Source organism: Pseudonaja textilis, chromosome 2 (genome assembly GCF_049901715.1).
Source record: "Pseudonaja textilis isolate UNSWEBS1 chromosome 2, rPseTex1.2, whole genome shotgun sequence".
Taxonomy (NCBI): Eukaryota; Metazoa; Chordata; class Lepidosauria; order Squamata; family Elapidae; genus Pseudonaja; species Pseudonaja textilis.
In genome coordinates, this window is record NC_141991.1 from 145,077,416 (window position 1) to 145,101,978 (window position 24,563).

General features: G+C 37.4%; 1 protein-coding gene across 3 annotated transcripts in view; it reads right to left on the bottom strand.

Annotated features, from left to right (window-relative positions):
- Positions 1-24,563, bottom strand: part of WNK3 (WNK lysine deficient protein kinase 3) — a 105,401-nt gene that overhangs the window by 5,136 nt on the left and 75,702 nt on the right. Inside the window, exons 13-24 of one of the 3 annotated variants that reach the window (XM_087925729.1) lie at positions 23,509-23,650; positions 22,025-22,141; positions 20,157-20,309; positions 20,006-20,057; positions 16,351-16,485; positions 13,947-14,761; positions 13,320-13,410; positions 12,671-12,792; positions 5,634-6,103; positions 2,847-3,058; positions 2,374-2,475; positions 1,564-1,766 (exon numbers count right to left, since the gene is read on the bottom strand). In XM_087925729.1, coding sequence (XP_087781855.1) covers positions 1,564-1,766; positions 2,374-2,475; positions 2,847-3,058; positions 5,634-6,103; positions 12,671-12,792; positions 13,320-13,410; positions 13,947-14,761; positions 16,351-16,485; positions 20,006-20,057; positions 20,157-20,309; positions 22,025-22,141; positions 23,509-23,650 — 2,614 coding nt within the window. Of the gene's footprint in view, positions 1-1,563; positions 1,767-2,373; positions 2,476-2,846; positions 3,059-5,629; positions 6,104-12,670; positions 12,793-13,181; positions 13,411-13,946; positions 14,762-16,350; positions 16,486-20,005; positions 20,058-20,156; positions 20,310-22,024; positions 22,142-23,508; positions 23,651-24,563 lie in introns of those variants that run through there. The other 2 variants (XM_087925728.1, XM_087925730.1) reach the window with 2 other exon arrangements.

The following is a 24,563-nucleotide window of genomic DNA, read 5'->3' on the forward strand; positions in this document are numbered from 1 at the left end:
AAACATACTCAACAGCTGCCTGTGGCACATCTTTCTGATTTTAAATAGTACAGTATCTGCTAACAGAAGAGAATGGAAGAGGATTGAAGATGCAGTGAAAGGTGCACACATTTGAACAAACATTACCACGTAGTAGAGATTTTCACTTTCAGCTTCTAATATCCTAGTAACACTACTTCCTTTCTAAGTATCTGCTCCCAGCTCACCAATCCCAGAGCTATCCATAACATAAGTCTGTGTGCAAGACTGCTGCTTTCCAATATCATTCATGTAGGGCACCTGGACTTTAAACAGAGACAATGTACTCAGAAATAATAATAATTATAATAATAATAGTAATAATAATCTCCTACTGGTTGTGATCTATTCAGCAAATCACATAAAACCGAAAAATCTGGCTGAATCAGAGTTATTCCAGCATTGCCCCCCACCCCCCGACCCCAGTGATCTACCAGATGTTTTTGGAAAGTTGAAATGCAGATATAGGCACAATAACATCCTCTTTTATGTCCCCCTACCATTGAGTTATATTAGATCTGAAACTGTGAAGAATATATAGCCTATAGTCCTATAGCAATCTATAGGACTGAACTGATCAAATACATTGGTGGTGAAAAATAGCAACCTATTTTAGCTTAGAATGGATCGTCTGCCATTTATGAGAAAACTTCAGAAAATACAGAGAGTGAAAATAGTTTAATCAAAGGGATATGTGACAAGTCTAAAAATACCCCATCAGGACAATGACTTTAGTTTACCATAAAATTATCAGAGAAAAAATTAAACCCTTTAGAATTAACCATAATCTTGTAATACTGTGACCCAAGTTTCATCTACCTATTAATAGAGTTTAGTTAAACAGACCATATACAAAATAATGTTGTTGCTTTACATTGTGCTTCAATACATTAAAGCAACACTCACCATTTTCCTTAGGAAAACATGTGTTTTCCATTTATTAATGGAATGGTGGTACTTTGTATGTATCGACTCCAAACAAATGTTTTCTGTGCCTCTTGATCAATTTTGCATATTTACTTGAAGGTATTTGGAAGCTGATCAACTTCAGGTCATGCCACAAAATTTCACAAACTGTTTTGGCTACATCATTCTGTGGTAGATTTTACTTGTGAGTTCCTAATTCTAGTTATAAATGAGGTTCATCTACAATTAGATAAAGATCGAATTATACTGTAGGTAATCAACAGTGCAAGTTTACACTGAAGGGTATCTATTATAGCCAATACCCTACCACACGGGTGTCAATTTGCAGCGTTACATTGCAGTCATGTGATGTATCGCAATGTTATTTCTCTTTGCAGAGCTGGGATAGGCGTGGCCTGCATGTGATGCATCCAGCCCACGGGCTGCTAGTTTGACACTCCTGGCCTACCAGGCTCCTTTGAATTAGGGGAGGATAATTGCAATTTCCAGATTTCCCTTTGACTGCAGCGGTTGGGAATTTGGGAAGTTACAAACCCAGCACATCTGGAAGGTACCAGATTGAGAAAGGTGAATCTAATACATCACAAATTCTAAACCTTGTATGTAAAGACCTCTTACCTCATATACTTTGCTCCAGCTGTCAGTATCCAGCCGGTGCTTGTTCTGTTTGATTTGATTGAGGCTTGGCTTGATAAGGGAATTTCCCACCTTTTCTTTAGTCCAGTCATCCACTAGTTTATGCAAATCATCCGTGAACATTCCTTTTTTACTGGCTGTTGTCTGCTGACAAGAGGCAGTGCTACTCACGATGCAGAGTTGTTCTAAGAAGGAGCAAGGTTTTAGAAGGTATTCTTCAAGTAGTTGTATCAAAACATTGAACCTGGGTGACAAGCAACTTCTGAGTCTTGCAAACCATTCTTGCCCTATTTGTGGTCTGGAAAAGATCTTCCAGTATCATATTGTCATCCAAAGGGGTGGGGCTGAACATATTTGCCCATTTTTAATTTTATTTGGGGTGACAAGACTGGGTGGTTTTAAGGGAGGGAAGGAAAGCATTTAATCTCCTCAAAGTCTTGCACTTCCATCCTTAAAACTTTCCCAAAGCCCCCAAAGCCAATATCATACAAGCAAAAATCAGCCACTTTGCCAACCAATTTCAGCTACATAATCTGTCATGATGGGGACCTATATGCAGATTCTTCCTATCCATGTATTTTATTCTTGTTTAATCATTAATACTTATAGGCTGCCTCAGACACAGTGGGAACTTTACAAAGTAATGTACAAAGTAGAAGAAGCAGGAGTATAACAGTGTATCTATTAAAGTATTCAAATATCTGTGACGTATTTCTATGTGAGAAGGACAAGGGAACTGACAATAAGAGAACAAGTTTAGCATCTGAATTGTCCTTGAATATTTGCAAATACCTTGGTTAGTTTCTGCTTGTGAACAGCTTTGATGCAGCAAATGGGCTTGAATGCTCAACTGATAATCAATCACAGAGGCAGCAGTGGTTGCACAACAGCATTCTAGGTGGCAGAGAAGAGAGAGACAAACAATCAGAAGCATCTAAAATAGCATTTGCAGTAGGCTGGCTGTGGGGATGATAATGAAGGCATGGACTGCATTCAGAATCAATATGCCGAAATCTGTTTAGGAAAATTAGGTTGAAAATAGTCTTAGTTCATTGGAGGGAAAAGGACAGAAAGCCAGGTAGCAAACGGGAAAGTCTTAAAAGTGTTTTGAGTTGACAGACATAACCTTTACAAACAATATGAAATCCTAGGGATTCATCCACAGACTAGTGAATTCAACATTTTTGTTCTGAATTAGGAAACCCCTGGATAATCCTCAAAAAGGCCCCTAGCTTTGTGTATGGCTCCCACTAGCATTTCCTTACCAGCAGCAACAATGCCATTGTCGACATGAGAGTGAGATTGTGGCCGGCTGCGCAGCTTGCTTTTGAAAGATTTAGGCCGCCGTGGGGATGACAGTTGCAGGGAGATGTCAGAGGATTCTGACCTGCTATCTTTGATGGAGCGGAGACGTTCATATAGCTCCTGCAACTCCCTGTTCTGTTGAGCTTGCAGACTGACTACTTCCTGGATGTGCCTTCATGGAAACAGAGGAAAAGAAGAAAACCTTGGCAAGACGTACATTCTCAGTGATTCTCTCACCTCAATAGTCACCTCCCACTGGAAAGCAGGGAGCATGAAACTATGTGGCTCAGGCCTACGGCCTCTTGACTACTCTCATCTTGCTTGCTCAAGATGTGAGGGAGAGATGTTTCATGACATACTACTTCATGGGATGAGACCATCACCTGGAGGCAGGAATGCTGGAGAAGGGATCCCAATCAGTGCTCTGACTTGCTCTGGGGAAACAGCACTTTCTCCCCTTTCCCACTATGATATTTTAAGAACCTTCATCAAATGCTGGAGGGAGGGAACAATCAGAAGGGAACTTTTTTTTTTCCATATGTGGAGGACTTGTGAAAGTGGTACCTTATTGGAAGACAACATTCAAAGAAGTCAGAATAAGAAGTAAGCAAAAGTAAAAGGTATTCTAGAAGAGGGACTATTACTTAGAATTGCTAGGTTGGCAGGAGCTGGGGCAAGAATGGGAGTTTACCTGGTGGGTCTCAAACCATTGACCAGAAGGTGGGCAGTTTGAGACCTAAATAGTGCATGATGGAGTGAGCTCCCATTTTTGCCCCAGCTCCTGCCAATAGAGCAGTTCAAAAGCATGCATATGCAAATAGATAAATAGGTACCACTTTGGTGAGAAAGTAACAGTGTTCCATGTGCCTCAGTGTATAGTCATGCTGGCCACATTACCACAGAAGTGTTTTCGGACAATGCTAACTCCCTTGGCTAGAAAATGGAGGTGAGCACCACCCTAGAGTCGGACATGAGTGTGCAAGGGAAACCTTTACCGTTATCTTTTATCAGGGCGTTAACTCAGTCTCCAGGCAGACTGGCATGTGTCAACCCAGCTATGGATTCTCCAATCGTTGTGCTGGAGAATAACTGATGTGCAAAAGTATGCTCAATTTGTCTTATGGAAAAACTGATGAAATTCAAACAATGACTTTTCAAAGGAATGAATCACATTTTTATCAGATCTGGAAAGATTATATAAGCTATGCTCATAATAATAACTTTTCTACTGTTAAATTGAATGTTATATGTAACCTATGATTGAATGTTGACATATACCTATATTGTTATGTGCTGTTAGCTTGTATTCTTGTTCCTTCTTGCCTCACAGAATATTATAAATCTAAGCGTCCTTGTGTGTAATAAGCAAGTTGTATCTCCAAGTTATGGCACTTTTTGCAGTCTATCTGAAGGAATAGAAATGCCTCATAGTATCTCTTCTCTTAGCTCTGACAATGAATAAAGATAAGGTAAAGGTTTTCTTTGTCCAGTCGTGTCTGACTCTAGGGGGCGGTGCTCATGTCTGTTTCTTAGCCAAGTAAGCCAGCATTGCCTGAAGACACTTCTGTGGTCATATGACCATCGTGATTACATGCCAAGGCACATGGAACACTGTTACCTTCCCACCAAAGTACCTATTTATCTACTTGCATTTGCACGCTTTCAAACTGCTAGGTGGACAGGAGCTGGGGCAAGTAATGGGAACTTACCCCATTGTATAGTGTTTGGGTCTCGAACCTGGGCTGCCAGCTTTCCAGTTGACAAGCTCAGCGTCTTTAACCACTGAGGCATCATGTCCCCAGGACAATGGACAGGAGCAGCCCACTGTGTGGTTTCAAAATCCAGGAGCTTCCTCTATATTACCTGCTGCAAGGCATTTCTTGCACAATAGTGCAAGAATAATGGAATCCCCTGGGAGAAAAAATGGATTGGCTTTGTATCTATGATACCGTCATCATGGTCACGAGTAGTGAGCATCCTGTGGTAATTTCAGTTATGTTGAGAACTGGCTGGGTTTTTTTTTTTTCTCTATTCTGTTCTTTTTTTAAGCAAAGGATTTACTGTTCTGTCTTAGGTGGAAAAATATAAGTTATGGAGCTAATGTGCCAGTGTAGTCATAGATTATTTCTTCCTTTGTAGTATTGAATGGGTCCAATTAGATGCTGTAACCAGGGATGCAATACTGAACTCACTTATTACACTGATGTAATCTTGTGATTTATTAAAAAGACATTTCCAGTTTGAGTGATTAAAATTATTTGTAAGAAATACTCTATGGCTGACAAGTTTCCCCACAGAAAAGTAACTTTCACACAGAATGAAATTATACTTCTAAAGACGTACTTGTCTTGATGCACAGGTACCATTTAAAAATAATGTTTTTCCTTTTAAATGTACTGATTCATTTATGTGCAGAAGTATGTAAACTCAGTTGTGTAATTATGTGCAAATTTATGAAAATTCAGTTGACTAATTGATGTATAACTTATGACTGACCATTGAATGCAAATAGCTCCATGCTGACAGGTAATTAATAATTAAATGATAATTGAGAACAAAAAGAATCATTTCAGACTAATAAAATAAAGCTTTATCAGATAAAGTCTATCCCCGAAACAGAAACCACAATTAATATCTTAATGGAGCAAAAAATATAATTGTCCCATATCCCACTCTTTTCACAACCTAGTATTTTACTGACACAATGCAAATCTTTATAGTATAAGACTCAATCTTAGTGCCCTTACTTTTCCCGCAAACGCTGTAGCTCCAATTTCAGGTCCTCATCTTCAATTTCAGATTCATCATCACTGCTCATTGGAGAAGATGCTGAATAAAAAAGAGAACTACGCCTCTTTGGGTAGGTGCCGCCCCTTTCCTCTTGAGACTGCTGGTTTGACTCCCAGCCTTCTAGGCTGCCACCACCCATGGGTGCAGAAAGTTCACTGTCAGAGCTAGGCTGCTTCTGGATCACATCACCTTTAGACCATGGCTCTGAGCAGGACTGCATGCTGCTTGCAGTTGCAGAGGTCTCCTCCACTTCTGGTTGTTCAGAGGTGGTGCAACATGCATCTGTTTCCCCCATGGCACTGGGAATGATAGCCATTTCTGTTCCTCTGAGACAGCCTTCTTCTGTTCCAAGCTCCAAGGAAGGAGACATTTCAGAGAGTTCACTTTCTGAAATACCTGAGGACAACTGTTGTGGAACTGTGATGACCTGAGGGGGTGGGGGGGATAGAGAAGAGAGGAGGGTTTAATTCAGTAGCGTTTTACAAAAATGAAGCTTAAAATGAGCTACATTATTGAAAAAGATTTGAGATTCACGGGGCATAAATAACATATTCATTTCATTATGCATATTTAAAGAGTTACTTGTCTTATGTTATTTAATCATCTGTCCCTTGGTAGATGGAATTAAAAGGAACTAAGAATGAGTAGAAATTTCAAAGAGACAGATATGAAATGAATAGCCATATATTGAAAATAATGTAAATCAAAGTAAATAAATTTAAGTAAAAGATAACAACACACTATATTCAACATTTATTGTTCATCAAGACATTAAATATATTTTCATAAGAAGCTGATGAATGCATCTGACAGTTTGAACAAGAAATATATTCCATTCAAAAAATGGAAAAGCAGTGTGATGGACTATGTTAGCACAGACTGGAACTGCAATTATATAAACCACATCTGATTCGATAACCAAAAAGCCATTCAAGAAAAAGAAAGAAAGAAAAGGAAAAAAAAACATATTACATGACCCTGTAAAATATGTATGAGGATTAGACCACAAAGAAGAAAAAGCTACAGAATGTAATAATTTTAAAAACCATTACATTATAATCTTTTATATATCCCTTTATAAAATACATTTAATTCATCAATATATTCTATAAAGCCTGCCCCCAAAAGCCTTCAAATTGCAGATAAACTATCTGCACTATGTAATGAAGAAGCAATTGTTTTCTGCAATAGACTGAGGAAGGAGGGAGGAGGAAGAGAAAAAAATTACTTAGAGCAATTTAGAGCCCAAAGACCATGCAATGCGCATCGGAATGCCATTTGTCCTCAAAAGAGATACTGATGACAGTAAAATGCTACTGCGGCAAAGAACAGAAAGAGTTGCACAGAAAATGATTGCAAAAAATGAAAAACAGGAAATGGGAAATAAAAAAGTCAAGTACTACCCTTAGCAACAAAAATTCTGGTCCCATCTGTGGTTGTAAATTGAGGACTTTTTGTTCATTAGAATTATATATGAAATATCTACGCCAGTTCTGTAATTTTCCAGAAAGACTTTCAAATAGATGATATCCCCAGTTGCCAAAACAAATTAATGGTCCAGTATTTAACTACACAAAGCATTATAGAAGTCTCCTGATTTACTTTGTGGATGATAAAAAAGGGATTACACTTGAGTAATATAATCTGGGTATAAGTACTCAATTGACAAATACATTGGACAGCAGGAAGAAATAAAGTATTTATCTGCATAGCTTTCTTGAATTTCAAATAATTTCAGTTGCATGAAAGAACATAAGGCACAATGGAGACATAAATCTGCCCCAGCATATTTATTAGTGGTCCTCGACTTACAATCACAATTGGGACTGGAACTTTGGTCACTAAGCAATGTGGTTGTTGAGTTACACCTGATTTTACAGGTGTGCCATGGCACAATTTGTGCCATGCCTCATTAAGCAAATCTAGCTTTCTTCAATTGACTTTGCCTCTGACTCTAGGATGCTGCAACTGTCATAAATACATGCCAGTTGCCAAGCACCCAAATTTTGATCATGTGACCAGCTCCACAGTCATAAGTGCAAGGGCCATCTGTAAGCCACTTTTTTTCAGCATCATCGTAACTTCGCACAGTCGTTAAATGAATTATGGTAAATTAAGGACTACTTGTATAAGCCATCATTTTTCTTCCTTCTTTATTTTCTTGTTGGAGCTAACTACGATGCAGCATTACATCTTCACTTAACCACGATTAAGTTCATGGTTAGAATTGATTAGTAGTATAGGGCTAATTTATCCAGGAAATTTTTATGAAGATTTAACAAAGTTTTATTCCAAAAATAACAGGGGGAAGGAGGAGTAAGCAGCATAAAGAAGTTACAAAACATCTCATAAACTTTTAAATTTTAAAAGATGACAATTCTATATTTAATAGGCCCCATACTAAAATATTAGGCAGAAAAAAAAATCTCCTCTTGAACCTCCCAGCTTTTGATACCATCCATCACAGTATCCTTCCGGACCAGCTTCAGCAGGTTGAGAGTGGGCAGCAGAGTGAGGCTGGCTCTCCTTTTTCCTTCAGGGTTGGTTCCAGTGCTATTGAGGGGTGAGGGGAGAGATACGGCCTGTGGCCCCTTTTGTAAGGTGCTGCAGGGCTCAATTCTCTCTCCTCTCCTAAAAATCTACATAGAGGGTAATCCAAAAGTTCAGGCTGAGGGATCAAAGGCAACCCAGCTTTATATTTCCACCCTGGCTTATCTGAGTGATGTCATTAATGTTCTCAGTGGTTTATGGGTATAGATGAGGAACAAGAGGCTTCAACTCAACTCTAGGAAGACCAAATGGCTCTAGGTTTTAGGAACCACTGGTTCTGAGGGCCTCCCATTTTTAGTTCTGAATGAGATTGCAAAACTTCAGATGGAATCTGTGAACAATTTAGGAATACTCTGGGATTCCTGGCTCCTGCTCTAAGAACAGGCAGGCATAAATGGAAAGGCTTTTCCACAATTATATTCTGTACACCAGTTACATCCATTTCCGGACTGGGAGGTTCTGCTTATAATAATTCATGCCTTGGTCACTTCCCAATGGGACTGTGCATTATTACATGGGGCTGTCCTTGAAGAAGCTTTCAAGTGGTACAGAATACAGCAGCACAAGTAGTGATAGCTGCCTTTCATTTCATGCATGTGACACCTCTGTTTTGCAGACTGCATTGGTTATCATTATGCTTCCAAATTCAATTCAATTTACGCTTCTGGTAGTTATCTATATAGCTAGATATTGGGCTGAGTTACTTACAGAACTGTCTCCTCTTTTCCAGGATCTATCCATCCTGTTAGATCTGGTAGGAGAGGCAAGCCCTGGGTCCCATCTATTAGGAAATGTTACCTGGCGGGGCTCAGGAAGTCTTTTCTTCTGTAGCACCTATCCTCTGGACCCTCATTCCCATGGAGACCAGACTTGCCCTGACCCTAGTGGCTTTTGTGAGGCCTTGAAGACCTGACTTTGTAACCAAGCTTGGGGCTCTGATTTTGTATTTGAGTCCATATCATGGCTCTGTTAAATGCTATTGTTTGGCTTTTTATCTTTGCTGCTGTGTTGATATGTCCATATAGGGATCTATTACTCGGTTATAATGTTTTTTAATCTTATTTTTATTCATTGTTAGCCATCCAGAGCCATGTATTTGAAATGGCCAGCCATATAAATTGAAGAAATAAGTAAATATTATCCAACTTAACTATTTTGCTATAAGTAAATAAACAAGTTGTAATATAAACTGGAGTTCGTTCAAGCAATGTTTATTTCTACACAAAATCCATTTGCAGGTAGAAATTTGCATGAATCACACACACATGCACACACACACACACAACACACACTCATTCCCTGGAAGATATCATTCAAGTGTATTGCATTAAAACTAAGGACCAGTTTCAAAGTCAAATTTTTCTTTGTCTGCAAAGACTTGGAGAAACTAGGACCCTATTTTCTGAAATAGATTGAGGTAGAGTAAGATACAATCACTAATCCCCTTTTTCCTATCAGATTTCAATAATTAGAAGTTGACTCATTAACTCACATAAAACAGTTTTCAGGTGTAAAATCTGCATGCAAAAGAATTTTTTACTGGTTCAACAGAGTGAGATTTCATTAATCTTGGCATTATTTATAATTTGGAACCAAAAGAACAGACTTCTATTTTCTTAGCATCATACACAGGTATCCACAGAATCCAATGCTTTTGATAAAATGATATAAATAGTATCACAAGGTGGAAAGGCAAATGATCAAAGCAGTGCAAGCTTGGCCCTTTTATACATACATCCAGCATCACGGTGCATGTACAAGAGGAGCAGAGCTTATGGTATGATTGCATTATCTTATTTTTGTCATTTGCCTTCCAAAGTCCATTGCAGATGATTTAGAACAAATTATTGGCACTGATTGGGAAGGAGTTGCAGTTGAGAAGTAGATGTGCCAAAAGTCTAGCTTACATTCCTATCATCTCCAAGTAAAAAATAATCAGTACTGGGTAATCTCTGCTAAAGAGGCAAAAGACGCATCATAGGCTATTAAGGTTATTAAGTACCATACAAGACAGAGATATAGTTGGCCTGACATAATATAAATTCCTATACAGAATCATATATAATAGGATGCTATATAATAGGATTATTATACAGATATGATAGATATAGATAGATAGATAGATAGATAGATAGATAGATAGATAGATAGATAGATAGATAGATAGACTGATTCTGCTGTAACATGTAAGAGTGTCATTTCATCCTGTTGTTATGGTATCATATCTACACTGCCAGACATGCCAGAACCAGCATTGCTGTCTTTGGCGATAACTGGATAAGCATGTTCTAAATTAAAAAAGACAATCTATCCTAAGGCATAAATGTATTATTCCCAAAATTTCTTCCCTCTACTTGAGACTTCCCATTTTCTGATGGGCAGTACCAAAAATAGGATAGTTCCACTCTGCAGTAGATTTAAAAATGAACTCGGCTTCATCTTCTTGACCCACTTTCTTCTTCTGCAAGCCCTTTTTAAAAAATGAAGATAACTACTGTTCTTTTCCTAAACCCAATTAGATGCAATTCATGGTGGGGGGGATATAATTTAAATATTCCTGCATCCTGTGACACTGATGAGAATCATCTAGCTGCAGCAATTAGGAGTGGGGGGGAATCTCCCTTGGATGCAATGGGATCTTTTTCTAAGTTTAATTACCAAGCTAGGAAATTTTCTTCAAAATGGCAAATGAGAAGCAGTTAGAGAAAATGGGTGGAGGAAGCAGGGAGGGAGGTAGAAATACACAAAATATGAATAATGAAGTGCAAGAAACAAGCTTCAATAAAACAGGTGCTAAATCCATGTTTATTAGAAAAGATTGATTACTTTGCCTGGGTTGTACCTAAAACCAAGTCAGATTATGTTTTTTGGAGGTTCACTTTGTTTTTATTTTACTCAATTGTGTCATAATGGATTCGTAGCACAGAAACAATCTACGTTTTTCTCAGACAACCCTGAATTTCAATTTGAAGTGCCCTGTTTTGAGTTTGAAACAATTGTTTCAAGAATCATCAGTTTTATAAACAAACCTCTCCAAATTTGAATCAACATTTCATATGCAACGTTGCAGCTTACAGATACAAATCTGTGTTACTATGTAAACCTGAACCAATTACCACTTGTCAAATTCTGTAGTAATACAGCAGAGCTAGCAATGACACAGGCATTAAATCAGTGGTCGCCTATCAGTGGGCCACGGCCCACTGGTGGGCCGTGAGAAAATTTTGGTGGGCCGCAGAGAAATCTCACCCCCACAGCACTCCCCCAAAGCAATTAATCCAGGCTGCCCAGAAACATAAGGCTGCGCCACCCACATGGCCCGCGGGAACCCTCTCTGCCCATTCACTTATCCGGCAAACTTGCCTGCTAAATTGCTATTTTTCCCTTTTCCAACCATCAGCTGTTCTGCTGTGCCTGGAGATTTAAATTAACTAGAAAGCAGGAAATGGTTGGATTTCTTGCTTTCTAGCTAGTCTTTAGATCTTTGGCTCTGCTTTTAAGCACAGCTGAACCTCCTTTAGGACTGAAAGTTCTATTATTCAGTGCAGACTCACAGCAAGCAAATTTGAGTGATTGAGCTAGCCGATGGCAGATAGATAGATCACTGAATGATTCTGTGAGCTATTCAATCTGCCTGCTTTGCCTGATTTTGGGTAAAAGTTGCTCTTTTTTAATAAAAATATTCAATATTTACATCCATGGTGTGTTGTGAGTTAATTTTGTGAGTTTGCTTGCTAGCAAATTTTATGTGACAGACTAAGCTAAAAAAAAAAATCAATATTTATATAAATATTTATCAATATTTATGTAAATATTTATAATATTTACATACAAGCCATGCCCAGCCAGTCACATGACCACCAAGTCACCCCCACAAATTAGGCCATGACCACAGAACCGGTTTTAGTGGTCCCTGGGATTTAAATTATGAGTTTGGTGGTCCCTGAGGTCCAAAAGGTTGGCGACCCATGCATTAAATGATACTCATCTGCTTCTCATAATTAATACATCTAAAAATTACAAACCAGTTATCATTGGTTCAATAAAGCTATAACCAAAAACCTGAGCTTCAGTTATTCTACTTTTTGCCCAAGTGAAAGATAATGACTTGAAATATATGCCACCTAGAATAGTGCTTCCCAACTTTAGCAATTTCCAAGTGTATGATTTAAATTTCTCAGAATCATCAAATATGATAATTGAAGTCAACACATTAGAAGGTTAACCAGTTGGGGACCTAACTCAATACCTCAAGTAATTATTACAGCTATGCACTTGCTGAAAAGCCAACAAGGATTGTTGCACAACATACATCCTTTTATTCAATATATCAACAATAAAATATTTTTGATCCCCAACAAAAAATTATTTTTGATCCCCAAATATAAATTATTGTTGGATGGGACATATTTGAGTATGAACGAATGAATGAAATTATAGTTACCTGAAATCTGCCTCGCTGGAATGATCCAGCTCCAGATTTAGAATGACCAGATATTTTATTATCTCTGGTTGCTTGCTCAGAAAGAGAAATCCAGTCAGAAGCAACATCAGCAGTCATCTCCTCTGTTGTGATTTTAAAAGGGGGGGGGAGCAGGTGGGGGGGGGACAAACACAAAGGAAAAACAAAACAGGTCAGGTAAATCTGTGACCATGTGAACACTAACAAACAGTACTACATTATAAAATAAGAGTCTACTATACATGTAGGCTTTTTTTTTAAATATCCCAAGACCTATGCTTCTATGTGGAATGAAAAAACTGGTTAATCAAACCAGAAAACAAAGTGGTGACGGATGAAATGTTACACAGGGATATATGGATTTTCAAGAAATGCCCAAATTTTTAAAAAAAAAGAAGAGGAAGAGGAGGAGGAGGAGGAGGAAAGAGAAACATACTTAAAGAAATCAAAACAGATGTTACCTAGTCTAGATCCCTGACTGTAAGCACACTACCTTGCCGGACTTTTGATCTCTTGAAAAAGCTGGTCTGCCGTAGCCTGTATGCCCAGCTTTTTAATTTGCGAGTCCAGGATTTCTTGCTAATAGGGTTTTTGAGACTAGGGCAAGTAAAGCTTAGGCCAAAATATCCACCTCCTGCATGAAGGTTCACAGCTCCACCACTTGGTTCTGAAGCAGGACAAGCCACGGGATTCTCAGGAAATGAAGTCTCCAAGGACATCTCCTGAACAAAATAAGGGGAGCAGGGAAGCAAGCAGAAAAGAAACAATATCTGAATAGCAGGATGAGGATGCTGCTTCACATACCACTTGAGCCTCAGATGCATTAAAGATCACCTCCTTACTTAATGCTACATCAACCCATCTCTAAACAAATCTGAATGTCCAATTTCTGAAAATCTTAATAGTTTAAGTGGAAAAAAGAGGAATGCCAATTTTAAAATTTTAAAACCAATTTTAAAACACCATTTAATTCATTCATTAAACCAGTTTCCTGATTAATTTTACATATAATCAGATCTCTGGTCCCTATGATTTCCTGATTTTCCACACAGATTTCTCTTCCCATTTAAAAACCACGTTACTAAATGGATGAATAGGGGAAAAAAAACATGTTGGAACCATCTGTGTGGAATCAATGCTTACCTTTCATTTGCCAGGATCAATGAAGGAGATGAATTTATACAGGCATTCAGCAATATTCTGTATTTCTTTAGTGGGCAAACCATTTTCAGCCCCCACCAACCCTGTCAATACTCACATGTCTGCAGAAATCCCTGGGAACAGAGGTAATAACCCTGGCCTCTTGCCTCATCACTGGCAAGCTATCAGGATGACTTCCAGATGGAATGAGTGCAGCTTGGGGTTCAGTCTCTTGCGGGGAATTAGTGTCCTGTGTTTCATGTCCCGGGCAGGGAAAAGTATCTTCAGCAGATGAGGAAAATGGAGACTCCACTGCGCTCTGTGTGTCTTTTTGGCTCTCAGGAGAAGTGCCTGACAAGCTGTGCTCCTGATACAGAAGTGTCCGCAGCTTTTCATCCAGAGTTTTGATATTGCTGTCAACAAAATCTATCTTAGGGGGCCCCTCACTGTCTGATTCTAGAATGGATGTGGAGGAAATTCCTTCCTGACTCGGAGTATGCGCCGAAGCGGCTGTTTGCTCAGCATTTATTACATGTTCTGCTTCCTCGGTGATCATTGGTGTGGATTCAAAGGCTTCTGTGAACAAATTCAACTCATTCACAACAGATGCTGGATGAGATACATATGAAGATAGGGGAGCTCCATTAGACTGAGTCTCTGCTGGCAAAGGGTCCAGCCAAGCCTCTGAATCGTAAGTAGTAACATCAGTATTGTCACTTGTAGAGGCAGATGGTAATTTATCCATGCTGCCTTCTGCTTCATGAGAAAGAGCTGAATGTTCAGGTTCCAAAATTTGGGGTTCAGATATCACACTGTCACTTGTCAAATCCTCTGAGCTGAAAGAAGGACTAGGCTTATGTTGGTTACTAAGATTGTCCACAGGTTGTGAACAATCTTTGGGTCTCTCTTCTTTTGTACTTTCCTTTATACAATCTGCAACAAAACAGATGAACAATTGAGGCTAGCAAATAAAACTCCAGAAAAAAGCATATTATTAATAAAGCTTTAAGAGCCAATCACCATGTTGGTTACTACTGCTTCTTCTTCTAAAATGTAACATTTCACAGTAAAAGTTAAAGATTATTATGACCAAGCGAGAGATGGTTTAAAAAATTCAGATGCCACTATTTTCAGATTTGCTTAGGAAATTAAACCTTATGAATCTGAAACAGAAGAACCTCATCAGAATTGGAATCCTGGAGATATGTTGAAAACCAAGATTCCCAGTATTCTCAGCTAGCATAGCTCATGGCATTGCAGTCCCAACATATTTAAGGGCACCAAGGTTGGGAAAGGCTGGGCAAAAAGATATCACAGAAAGAGCCCAGAGAGAAATATTGAAATAACAAAAACTCGGATGGAGGTGATATGATCGCCTCAATTGAGGTGAGATACTTTTTTTTCTTTTAAAATATTTATCTATTTTTTAGCTGTTTCTCATTAAGATGTTTTGATCAAAATAATAAAAAACAGCAAAGTAAAAACTAAAAGGATGGGTTGGTAGGGAGGGGAAGAAAACAAGATCTTATGAACAGTAACATTTAATGTCTGGGCAAATAAAGGGTTTCTTTTATTTATTTCCAAAGAAATCATTGTATTAAGATGGAAAGCTCATTGTTTTATTAAATATATGTTAAAATGATAATTATTATAGGTCAGTGATATATTTATTTTTTGCCCAACCCTAATGCCAATTAAATCACGAATTTTCTTCATCAGGGGTGATATGACACAAATTCAGTATTGAACTGAATATGGGTGAAGCTGATTATGCTGTGCTCTCTATTAGAACATGAAGATTTGCTGCAGGTATTAAAATTGATTTTATATAGTTTGTGCTTCTTTATGACTATCCATCAACATACTAATCTAAGAAAAAAATAAAGTAAAAAATGGCAAAGTTAATTCTGTCAACATAATTATTGTGCATGAACCAATAAGGCAACAAACAAATAAGCAAATTATCTTTTTTTTTAACAGTGACCGAAAAGAACGGTAAAAAGTGTGAAATTTCCATAAAACTTCAGAAAAATGAAAAACATTTCCACAAAATATGAACTTAATCACTTTAGCACAGTGTTAAGAGGCTGGGATCTCAAAGATCAAACAACTGCCATTAACTGGATTGGCTATCCCTAAAGTAATAAAATATTTTCCTATGAAGATATTCATAGTATCTTCATAGGAAAATACTTTATTACTATCCCCCCCCCAAAAAAAAATTGCTTTCAAAATGGAAATGTGATCACAGGGCAAATAAGGCTTTTTGTAAGTTTGCTTAATCTTCTGAGGGATGGAACATGGTTTCAAATTCAGATTGCCTTCCTTTCAAGTAAATGCAGTAATAGTGAAAAGAAAGAGATTCTCAAATAGTCTGCTGTTCTTCACCATCATTCACCTAATACTTTGCATACTGAGCCACTCTTATTTAAGCAAAGCCCAGTTCCAAAATCATCCAGGTATTATATTATGCGAAAAGAAAAATCTGCCATTCCTCCGCTCCTCCTAAAACATGTATTCACCTGTTGTCTGACATCCTTCAACAGTTTTCATTGACTGTACTGGGGTACAAGACGCCTGGGTTTCTCTGTTCTTTATTGTTTGGTTGATGCAAAACCTCCAGCGGCCAACAGGGGATGACTGGGGAGCAGCATCGCCTAAAAGGAGAGGGAGAGAGAGAGAGAGGGAGGGAAAGAGCAAGCAGGGGAGATCACTTCATTGTTTAGATAATTACAAAAACAGCACTGCTGTTGCAAAAAAAGGAATCTTAGAAGTAAAATTATCAGTGGGGTTATCCAGAAATCTGGATTTGAAGGGGAAAAGCTGATTAGTAATATGTATGGGTGCTCCTGTCACACTTGTGGATAGCACCACATGGAAAGAGTTTTATTTTTCCTGGATTTTCATGATTGCTGTTCCAGTTGTGTTTTAAGAAGTTAAAATGTCCAATGTGTACATTGATGAAGTACACTTCAAATAATTTCTCACCTTCAAGCCTGAATCATTCTAATCCAACTAATTAGGATGCCTGTTAGGTGATTATCCTTAATATTGGGATTAAGATTAGCATTAGGATTAATAGACATAAGGGAACACTAAAGTGTCGACATCAGAGTAAACACTAAGTCTAATGCTGTGTGAAGGGTGGACTCTCTTCCTTCGTGTTTTTTTTAAACATTATTTAGATGCATTTTTTAAAATGAAAGTAGTGTTCCTTTAGAAGCCACTAATGAAACATAAAAGCTTTTCTTTCCTCTTTCCTTTCTGTACAAATCGATTATTCAAAATTATCCTTCTTCTGGCTGACAATACATACACATTTGTTTATTCATTTTTCATGTATTAATTAATTCAATTTAAAGACCATCTAACTTCATAAGAAACTCATTCTGGGTGATTTACAACATTAACTGTAAGAAAACAATACAACAATGAGATCAAAGGTTGTGAATATCTAGAAGAATATTGGATAAAATTCTACAGATGCTTGATACCACCCTATCCCAAAACCTAAGTTCAAAGATGTTCATTAGTAAAAACAATGTTTCTCAGGCCATATTTCCACCATATTTATCATAAATTGCATACACATCTATGAAATTTGCATGATGTGACACACCTGTCCTTTGCTTGTCTTTATTAAATGTATTGGTACATGACATATTGATCCTGCTTCAATAGAACCATTCTGTATTAATTAATTTTATTCATTTACACTATTATTTAATTGCAACTGAAACAAATCAAAAGCACTGCTGAGGTATCAGAAAGTAACCATGAGTTTAATTTCCATGGAACAAAGCTCAGAACAAAGGAAAAAAGATATCTAAAATATAATCAATAAAATAATCAGATTATTAGTGAATTCAACAGATTTCCTTTTAATCCAGAGTTTGATTTTTTCTCAGGAGAAGGCTTTCTGATACATATCTGGCTTGTATGACGTATTTCTATTTTATCAAAATTTACATTGATTGTATCATTAATTACTCAACCCAGAAAAAGATCCGTAACTTTTACTCACACTACAGATTGCAGCATTAGGATCCAAAGAGCTGTATCAAGCTCCACCAAACATACGAAGTAACAATCATAATTTGCTTTTGAAAACTCCATGTTTTACAATTGTCTTTACATAAGAAAGACTTCTGCTTTATAAACACAACTAATTATCACTCAACTCAGCCTCCCTCAACCTGACTCCCCAAATTGCCAGTCAGCACAATAGTTGGAAATTCTGCAAGTTGTATTCTAATACTTATTTAGCAGTTTTATTGGCCAGCTCAACCCAAAAGAACTGTAGATATTTGCCAAATGGCTCTACAGAAAACCGGGTTGGGACAAACTACGATGATGTTTGAATTATGGAACTCTGCATTATGGCCAGAATCATAAGCATTCCGGTCCCCTGGGGACCTAAAAACATGCATGTTAGAATTATGTGAAATTACAAAATCAAAAAACCAGATGCTTAGTTTGAGAACAATAATAAAACTGCAATTGTTCTGCTAATGCAACTATTGAAACAAAATTAGGAAACCAACCATGTTTGAAACTGATTGATTTTGTATATTATAAAGGATCACAATAAATAGTTCACACTAGACAACCCATAACCCATTGGGTCCTTGTTTCAGAGATATTTTGTTGAAGAGACAACCAGAATGAGCAGGGGTAGGCAAAAAGGCAGTGGCATCATGACTGACTTTGGACTTCCTGTTGGCTTCTCCATTAAGTTTCCTTGGGGGAAACTGGCAAGGAATATTAAAATCCCTCCCTCCCTCCCAATTTTCCTTCCTTGCTTTCTTTTGGATATTAAAATGCAAACTAAATTGGCTAAAATGATCATTCCATATTTGGACACAGCACTGCACTGCTGCAGTGCTTCCTGTAGTAGCTGCAAGCAGGACATCATTATCCTGGAGCAAGGCCTTGGTAGGAGAAACTACGATACAGGTATTGCATGATGGTATCCATGATGTGAATTATCAGCAATGGCAATAATGCCAAAGTGCATGCCAACTTTTGCAGGAAAGTTGTCAAAAGGCCAGTGGTGCATCTTACTCAGCTGCTGGTGTTGGCATAATGCTGGCATTATGACCCATTTGGTTACATCATGGTTATGTACTTAAAATTCATGCCGTTGATAGCTTTGATAACCTCTTAAGGTGCATAGTCATGTGCAGGCCTGGGCCAATATTAGACGAGCCAGCAGGGATTTGCAAGTGTGGAAATCTGACATCAGAGATTTCATCAAAGTACTGCTGCTAGCTTTCAAGATTAACTTTGCCCTACCATCCATTTTTATCCTTAATGCATATGTAGTGCTCAATGCCTTTTGCTGCCTTGGCATACATTTTCACTACTTAATATAGGTAGTCCTCAACTTACGACCACAAGCGAGGCTAAAGTTTCTGTTGCTAATTTGTTAAGTGAGTTTTGCCCCATTTTATAACTTTTCTTGCCATGGTTGTTAGGTGAATCATTGCAGTTCTTAAGTTAGTAACAAGTGGTTAAGTGAATCTGGCTTCCCCACTGTCTTTGCTTGTCAAAAGATTGCAAAAGGAGATCACATGACACTGGGGACACTGCAACTGTCATAAATATGAGCCAGTTGCCAAGCATCTAAGTTTTGGTCACATGATCATGGGGATGCCGCAATGGCTGTGAGTGTGAAAAATAGTCGTAAGTCCCTTTTTTCAATGCAGGGATAATCTTAAGGAGTTGGTAGTGAATACAACTTATGTATCTATGAGGCATAGCTTTTACCAAACAGGCTTCTATTATTTCTAAATTTTCTTAAAAGATCCACCAAGCCAACTCCATAAATAATCCTAATTTAGCAACATTCATTAGGAGCTCGTTATTTACCATTCTTCAGCCTATGATAATGTCATTAACATGTTTAGAATATTCCACTAAAATCAACAGGACTGCTGCAGTCAGCAACTGACTCTCTGCAGCAGTCCAGAGAATCAAAGGTAAACATGATAGTGTTTCCCTTTTATGATAAAAGGGATTGAAAGGACAAAAGGGAAAAGAGCTTCGAATAGACCTTTGTCAAAAATCCACTATGTTCCATAGATCTATTTTTAAATAAGGATGGTTTTAGTCTTGTGAGTTTCAGAGTGTTGCTTTGGGTCCTGCAGGATTAAATGTTTTAAAATAGTTACTTACTGCCACTTTGAGTAGATGCTGGATTTATCTGAACTTGTTCAGAAGATCCTGTCTGAATTAAAAATGAATAGATAAATATAAAAAGGGAGTTTCCCAATATAAGTACACATCTTTCCAGAAAACTGGCATTACTAAAAAAAGCTAAACTTACTTGGCAGTTATTCGGATCAGCAGATGATTCCATGCCAGCGGCTCGTTCTTCAATAGGAAGACTAGAAATGATGTCTTGAGCCTGGCAAACAATAGCTCTCAGTTCATCAACAAATTTATCCTTCTCATTTTCCAAAACAAAATTATCTTCAACCTAGTAAGTGGGAAAGGGAAGAGGGGTGGGAGAAACAGGATAGAAGATATGGATACAAACCTCATTTTGCTGTTCAGTTTCTGGTTATCACCTATTCCAACATGCTGTAGAAAATTAGATCTCACCCATAAATATTCACATTCCAAATATTCAGAGTTATTACAAAACATTAAGCTTGAAAAAAGTATTCTAAATTTTTTTACTGAAGCTTTATTTCCCAATAATGCTAATTTCTGTTCCTTTATGAAATGCCAACTCTTCTCATATGATGCCGGTGTCCAGTTCTTCTATTATAATTTGTACTAATGGAAATACCTCTGTTTTTGAAATATTAATATTGTCTGGCTTCATATCCATCTGAATTTTATTTTTTACTTTTTTCTTACAAAGCAAAATACTAATATCTGACATCATTTTTTATTTTTACAAACATCTTTGGGCACTATCTGGGGGGCTGGAATTATGGTAAGCAGCAATATCTATTTGTCTCCTGATGAATGCATGGTTTGTGATTAGCCTTGCCCAACAATGTTGCCAATTTTGTGAATATCTGGTAAGTGTTCTCAAAATTTCAAATGAGCCCATTAATCGATCAATCATAGAACATACTTATTTCGAAGCAATATCCCTGTACTATTTCCTGACAGATGATGAGTACGTTTGGAATAATTGTTCTATAGTATAATATGAAGGATATAATTCTATGAATGGTCACCTGAAAGTACATCCCATGTGATGAAATAGTTTCTAATAAAAAGAATAAGGTTCATGATGCAAAGTTAGCTTTCAAATATGAAATGCATATGCTTTCAAAATGCTAATTTAAACACAGAGCACGCTCTGAAATGTTTTTCTAATGTTTCTCTTCTCCTCCTGTCCCTTACCCCCAGGTAATATACTCCCAGGTATTCATGCCAGTAGGTCACACGGAACTTCAACTAGGAGGATCGAGGAGAAAGGCTTCCTCTGCTGTAGTGCTGAGGGGGGACATCTTGCCCATCCCCATGGGGTGAGGTTTGCCTCCACTCTCCTTCTGCCAAGGGCCTGAAGATCTGGCTTTGCTGGCTGGCTTGGAGACCCAATGGGGGAGTACTTGAAATAGAGGTTGATGCCAGACGAATTAACTGCACTCATATTCCCCCCCTCCACGCTTCCTGGTCTCCCTCTTTTTTAAAATTCATTTTATTGTAGTTTCCTTGTTTTATTATTTAATTACTTTGCTATTTTTGTTTAATTTTTAAAAAATCTCATTTTCACTATTGTAAGCTTTTCCTCCCCCAGAATAGCCCCATGGCAGGATGAGTGATAAATAATTTTAACAAATAATAAAATATTTAGGACTAAAATATTAATTATACTACCAGTCTAAAGAAAGCTAATAGCTTTCAGAAATTCCAAATGTGATGTTTCCAAAAGTAAAGTGCAGCCATATATTTCTATCCTTTATACTCAGACATTTCTCTAACAGTCCCCAATCCTCTTCATTTTTATAGTCTTGCCCCCAAAATTAATCAAAATTAATTCTCAAATAAATAAAATGTAGGCATATGAGCTGCAAAACTAAAATTTGGCTTTAGGAAGTTCTATATAACTTGAGGAATATTGAGGAAGCAGAGTACTTGCATTTGAACTATATAGCATCTAAATAATTTTTAAAAGTTCGAATGCCATTAGTAAGGAATTATCTACTTTGAATCAAGGCATATGTAACTTGCCATGTAATCAGCTATATCCTCTGGAGCATCTCCATCAACATCGAATTTAAATGTAACCATCTTGTTGTTATGCGTTTCAAGTTGGCACTCAACAGTATTGTCTCCAGATGTTGATACCTGATTGAACAGCAACAAAAAAGACATTGTGCTATTAGATAGATGCAGAATACATCTTTTTTTTCTACCTTTAACATCGAATGTAAGTTATACTTTGCTACCAATTCCATAAAATCACCTGAGCAGTTCAACAACAAAGCACTATTATAATTGTCTTTACTATGGCAAGGCTCAACCTTGTCAATAATTTTTATTTAAATGCATGTCCCAAAGGTGCTTTTTTTCAAGAGGCAACTGGACTTTTTGGTTTTTCTTTGAAAACGTTTTGCTTCTCATCCAAGAAGCTTCTTCAGCTCTGACTGAACGGTCAGCTCTTTCAATGCATGTGTTACAGGTCACATACTGTATCATTAACCAAAGAATTAGGAATCATATGAGACTGCTTCATCTTCTAATGATGAAAACATTGTGTCAATAGAGGGCAACTAGCTGGTTTTGTTCTTTCTGCATCCTGCAATATAAACATTCACACATATCTGAAATATTGCCTATGAATTAGAAGAGCCAAAGTACTGGTTCTTAACAGAAACGGAGAAAATAATTCTCCACCTGCAATAAGAATTAATGTGGTTTGTCTTGTTTTTGCTTAGCTATGGGTGAACCCAAGCACTATAGTTTACAAAATATGACTTATGCCTTAGTGGAATGTACAAACTCAGCCAATTGTAAGTCAATTAAAATTGGTCACTGTTTAATACATAGATATATAGAACCCATTTTATTGAATGCATGGTAACATTAAATCACTGTTTTAACTGCAAGCAGTAACCAAAATTGTGAAAACATTAGCACTTAAGCTAAGGTAAACAATCTCTTTATTGATGTTGTCACAAGATCTGAAGATACGCTCTTATGTAATCTTGTTTCTCTTCTACATCCTGTTCTCCAGGATCATGCAAATATTTTGGGGCTAGTGAATTATTTGTAATTTTGAAAAGTGTATCTTGAGCACTGTCAGAAAATGATGATTATAGAAGGATTTTGCCTACATATAAATTGGCCCCATAAAATGGCCAGTCATAAATCAATTACTTATCAGATAAGGTTACTTTCTACTTCTCCAAAGTTACCTTTGACTTCTATTCTAAGCACATTCCAAGCAAGGTGCTGGAGTGCAATTGCTCACTGGTTTTTTTTTATATATATATATTTATGAAGTGTTCCTGTAAGAGCTATGTGAAGGCCAGTGGCATTTTTCTCAAGAAAAGTGATGCTACTTGATGATGCCTTGCTTTACAGGTAGTTTGGTAGAACTTTGGTAACTTCTTTGTCAAAAGAAAAAATAAAGTCAGAGAAGGCAGGAAACCTTGCCAGCAATTTTGTTGTATATCCCTATTTAAAAGCTTCTAGTTTAAAAATATACAAACCTGCAGCACGGTGAGTTGAAATTTGGTTCCCTTCTCTGACCGGGCACAGGAGGTCCTTCTCTGTTTGCTCTTGTCTTGTTTGCCATTTCCACATGGAAGGTCACAGCCAGTCACACCTTCCTTGGGAAGGTCCTGTACCAAGCTAAACAAAAGAAAGACAGGCATAGCCTTACCTCCTAAACTTTCTAAACATTAATAAATATATAAAACAAAAATTTCAATATACCAATAGCTTAAATCAGAGCCAAAACAATAAATGCAGAAAAGACAAAATTTAGACTAAGGCAGGCACTACTTGTTCAGTAACTTAAAAATGATTTTAAAATGTCCATCACTGCTCATGCTGAACACGTATATCTACTGGACTAAAATGCTTTTGACAAGGAAATAGTATAAATTATTATGCTTGAAAAACTGCCAAATTGCTTCTTTATTTCTATTATAAAACATCCTAAACTCAGCAACTTGGACATAGGAAATTCTGTTCATGTAGGGAAGGGCAACTTCTACCTGTGGAAAATTTTCAAATTTTCAATGACAGAATGGGAAAGGAAATGATATTGCTTAAGGTATAATTGACAAAGATTTTTTCCTTCTACTTCAATGATGACAGCTTTCTGAACACACATAGGGAATGTTCTTGCCAGTGCAAAAGAAGCTGGATCCAGCAAAGTGGATCTCTTAGAAGCACTGATCCTATTCTGCAGAAAAGTGTAACTGCTCTCAGATTAATCTAAAACAGTCTTTTGGGGATACTTTGTGCTTACAATTTTAAAGAAACTGTGATTTAAGTTAAAACTGAGTTGAAACATATCGACCTTAATCTATGTTACTCTTAGTCACAAATTCCTCACTGCAATAATTAATTAATAAGGTACAGGTCACTGTTTTTAACCTTGGGATAGAGGGAGTGAGGGCCACAAGAATGATGCCAAGGCTAAAACCACAGCCATACAATTTCACTAAAACAAATTTGGGCATATCCGCACATCCTCCCACTCTCCCATTACATTCCAACTTAGGGAACAAGAAATTTAGAGCTTTTTTCAATGGCA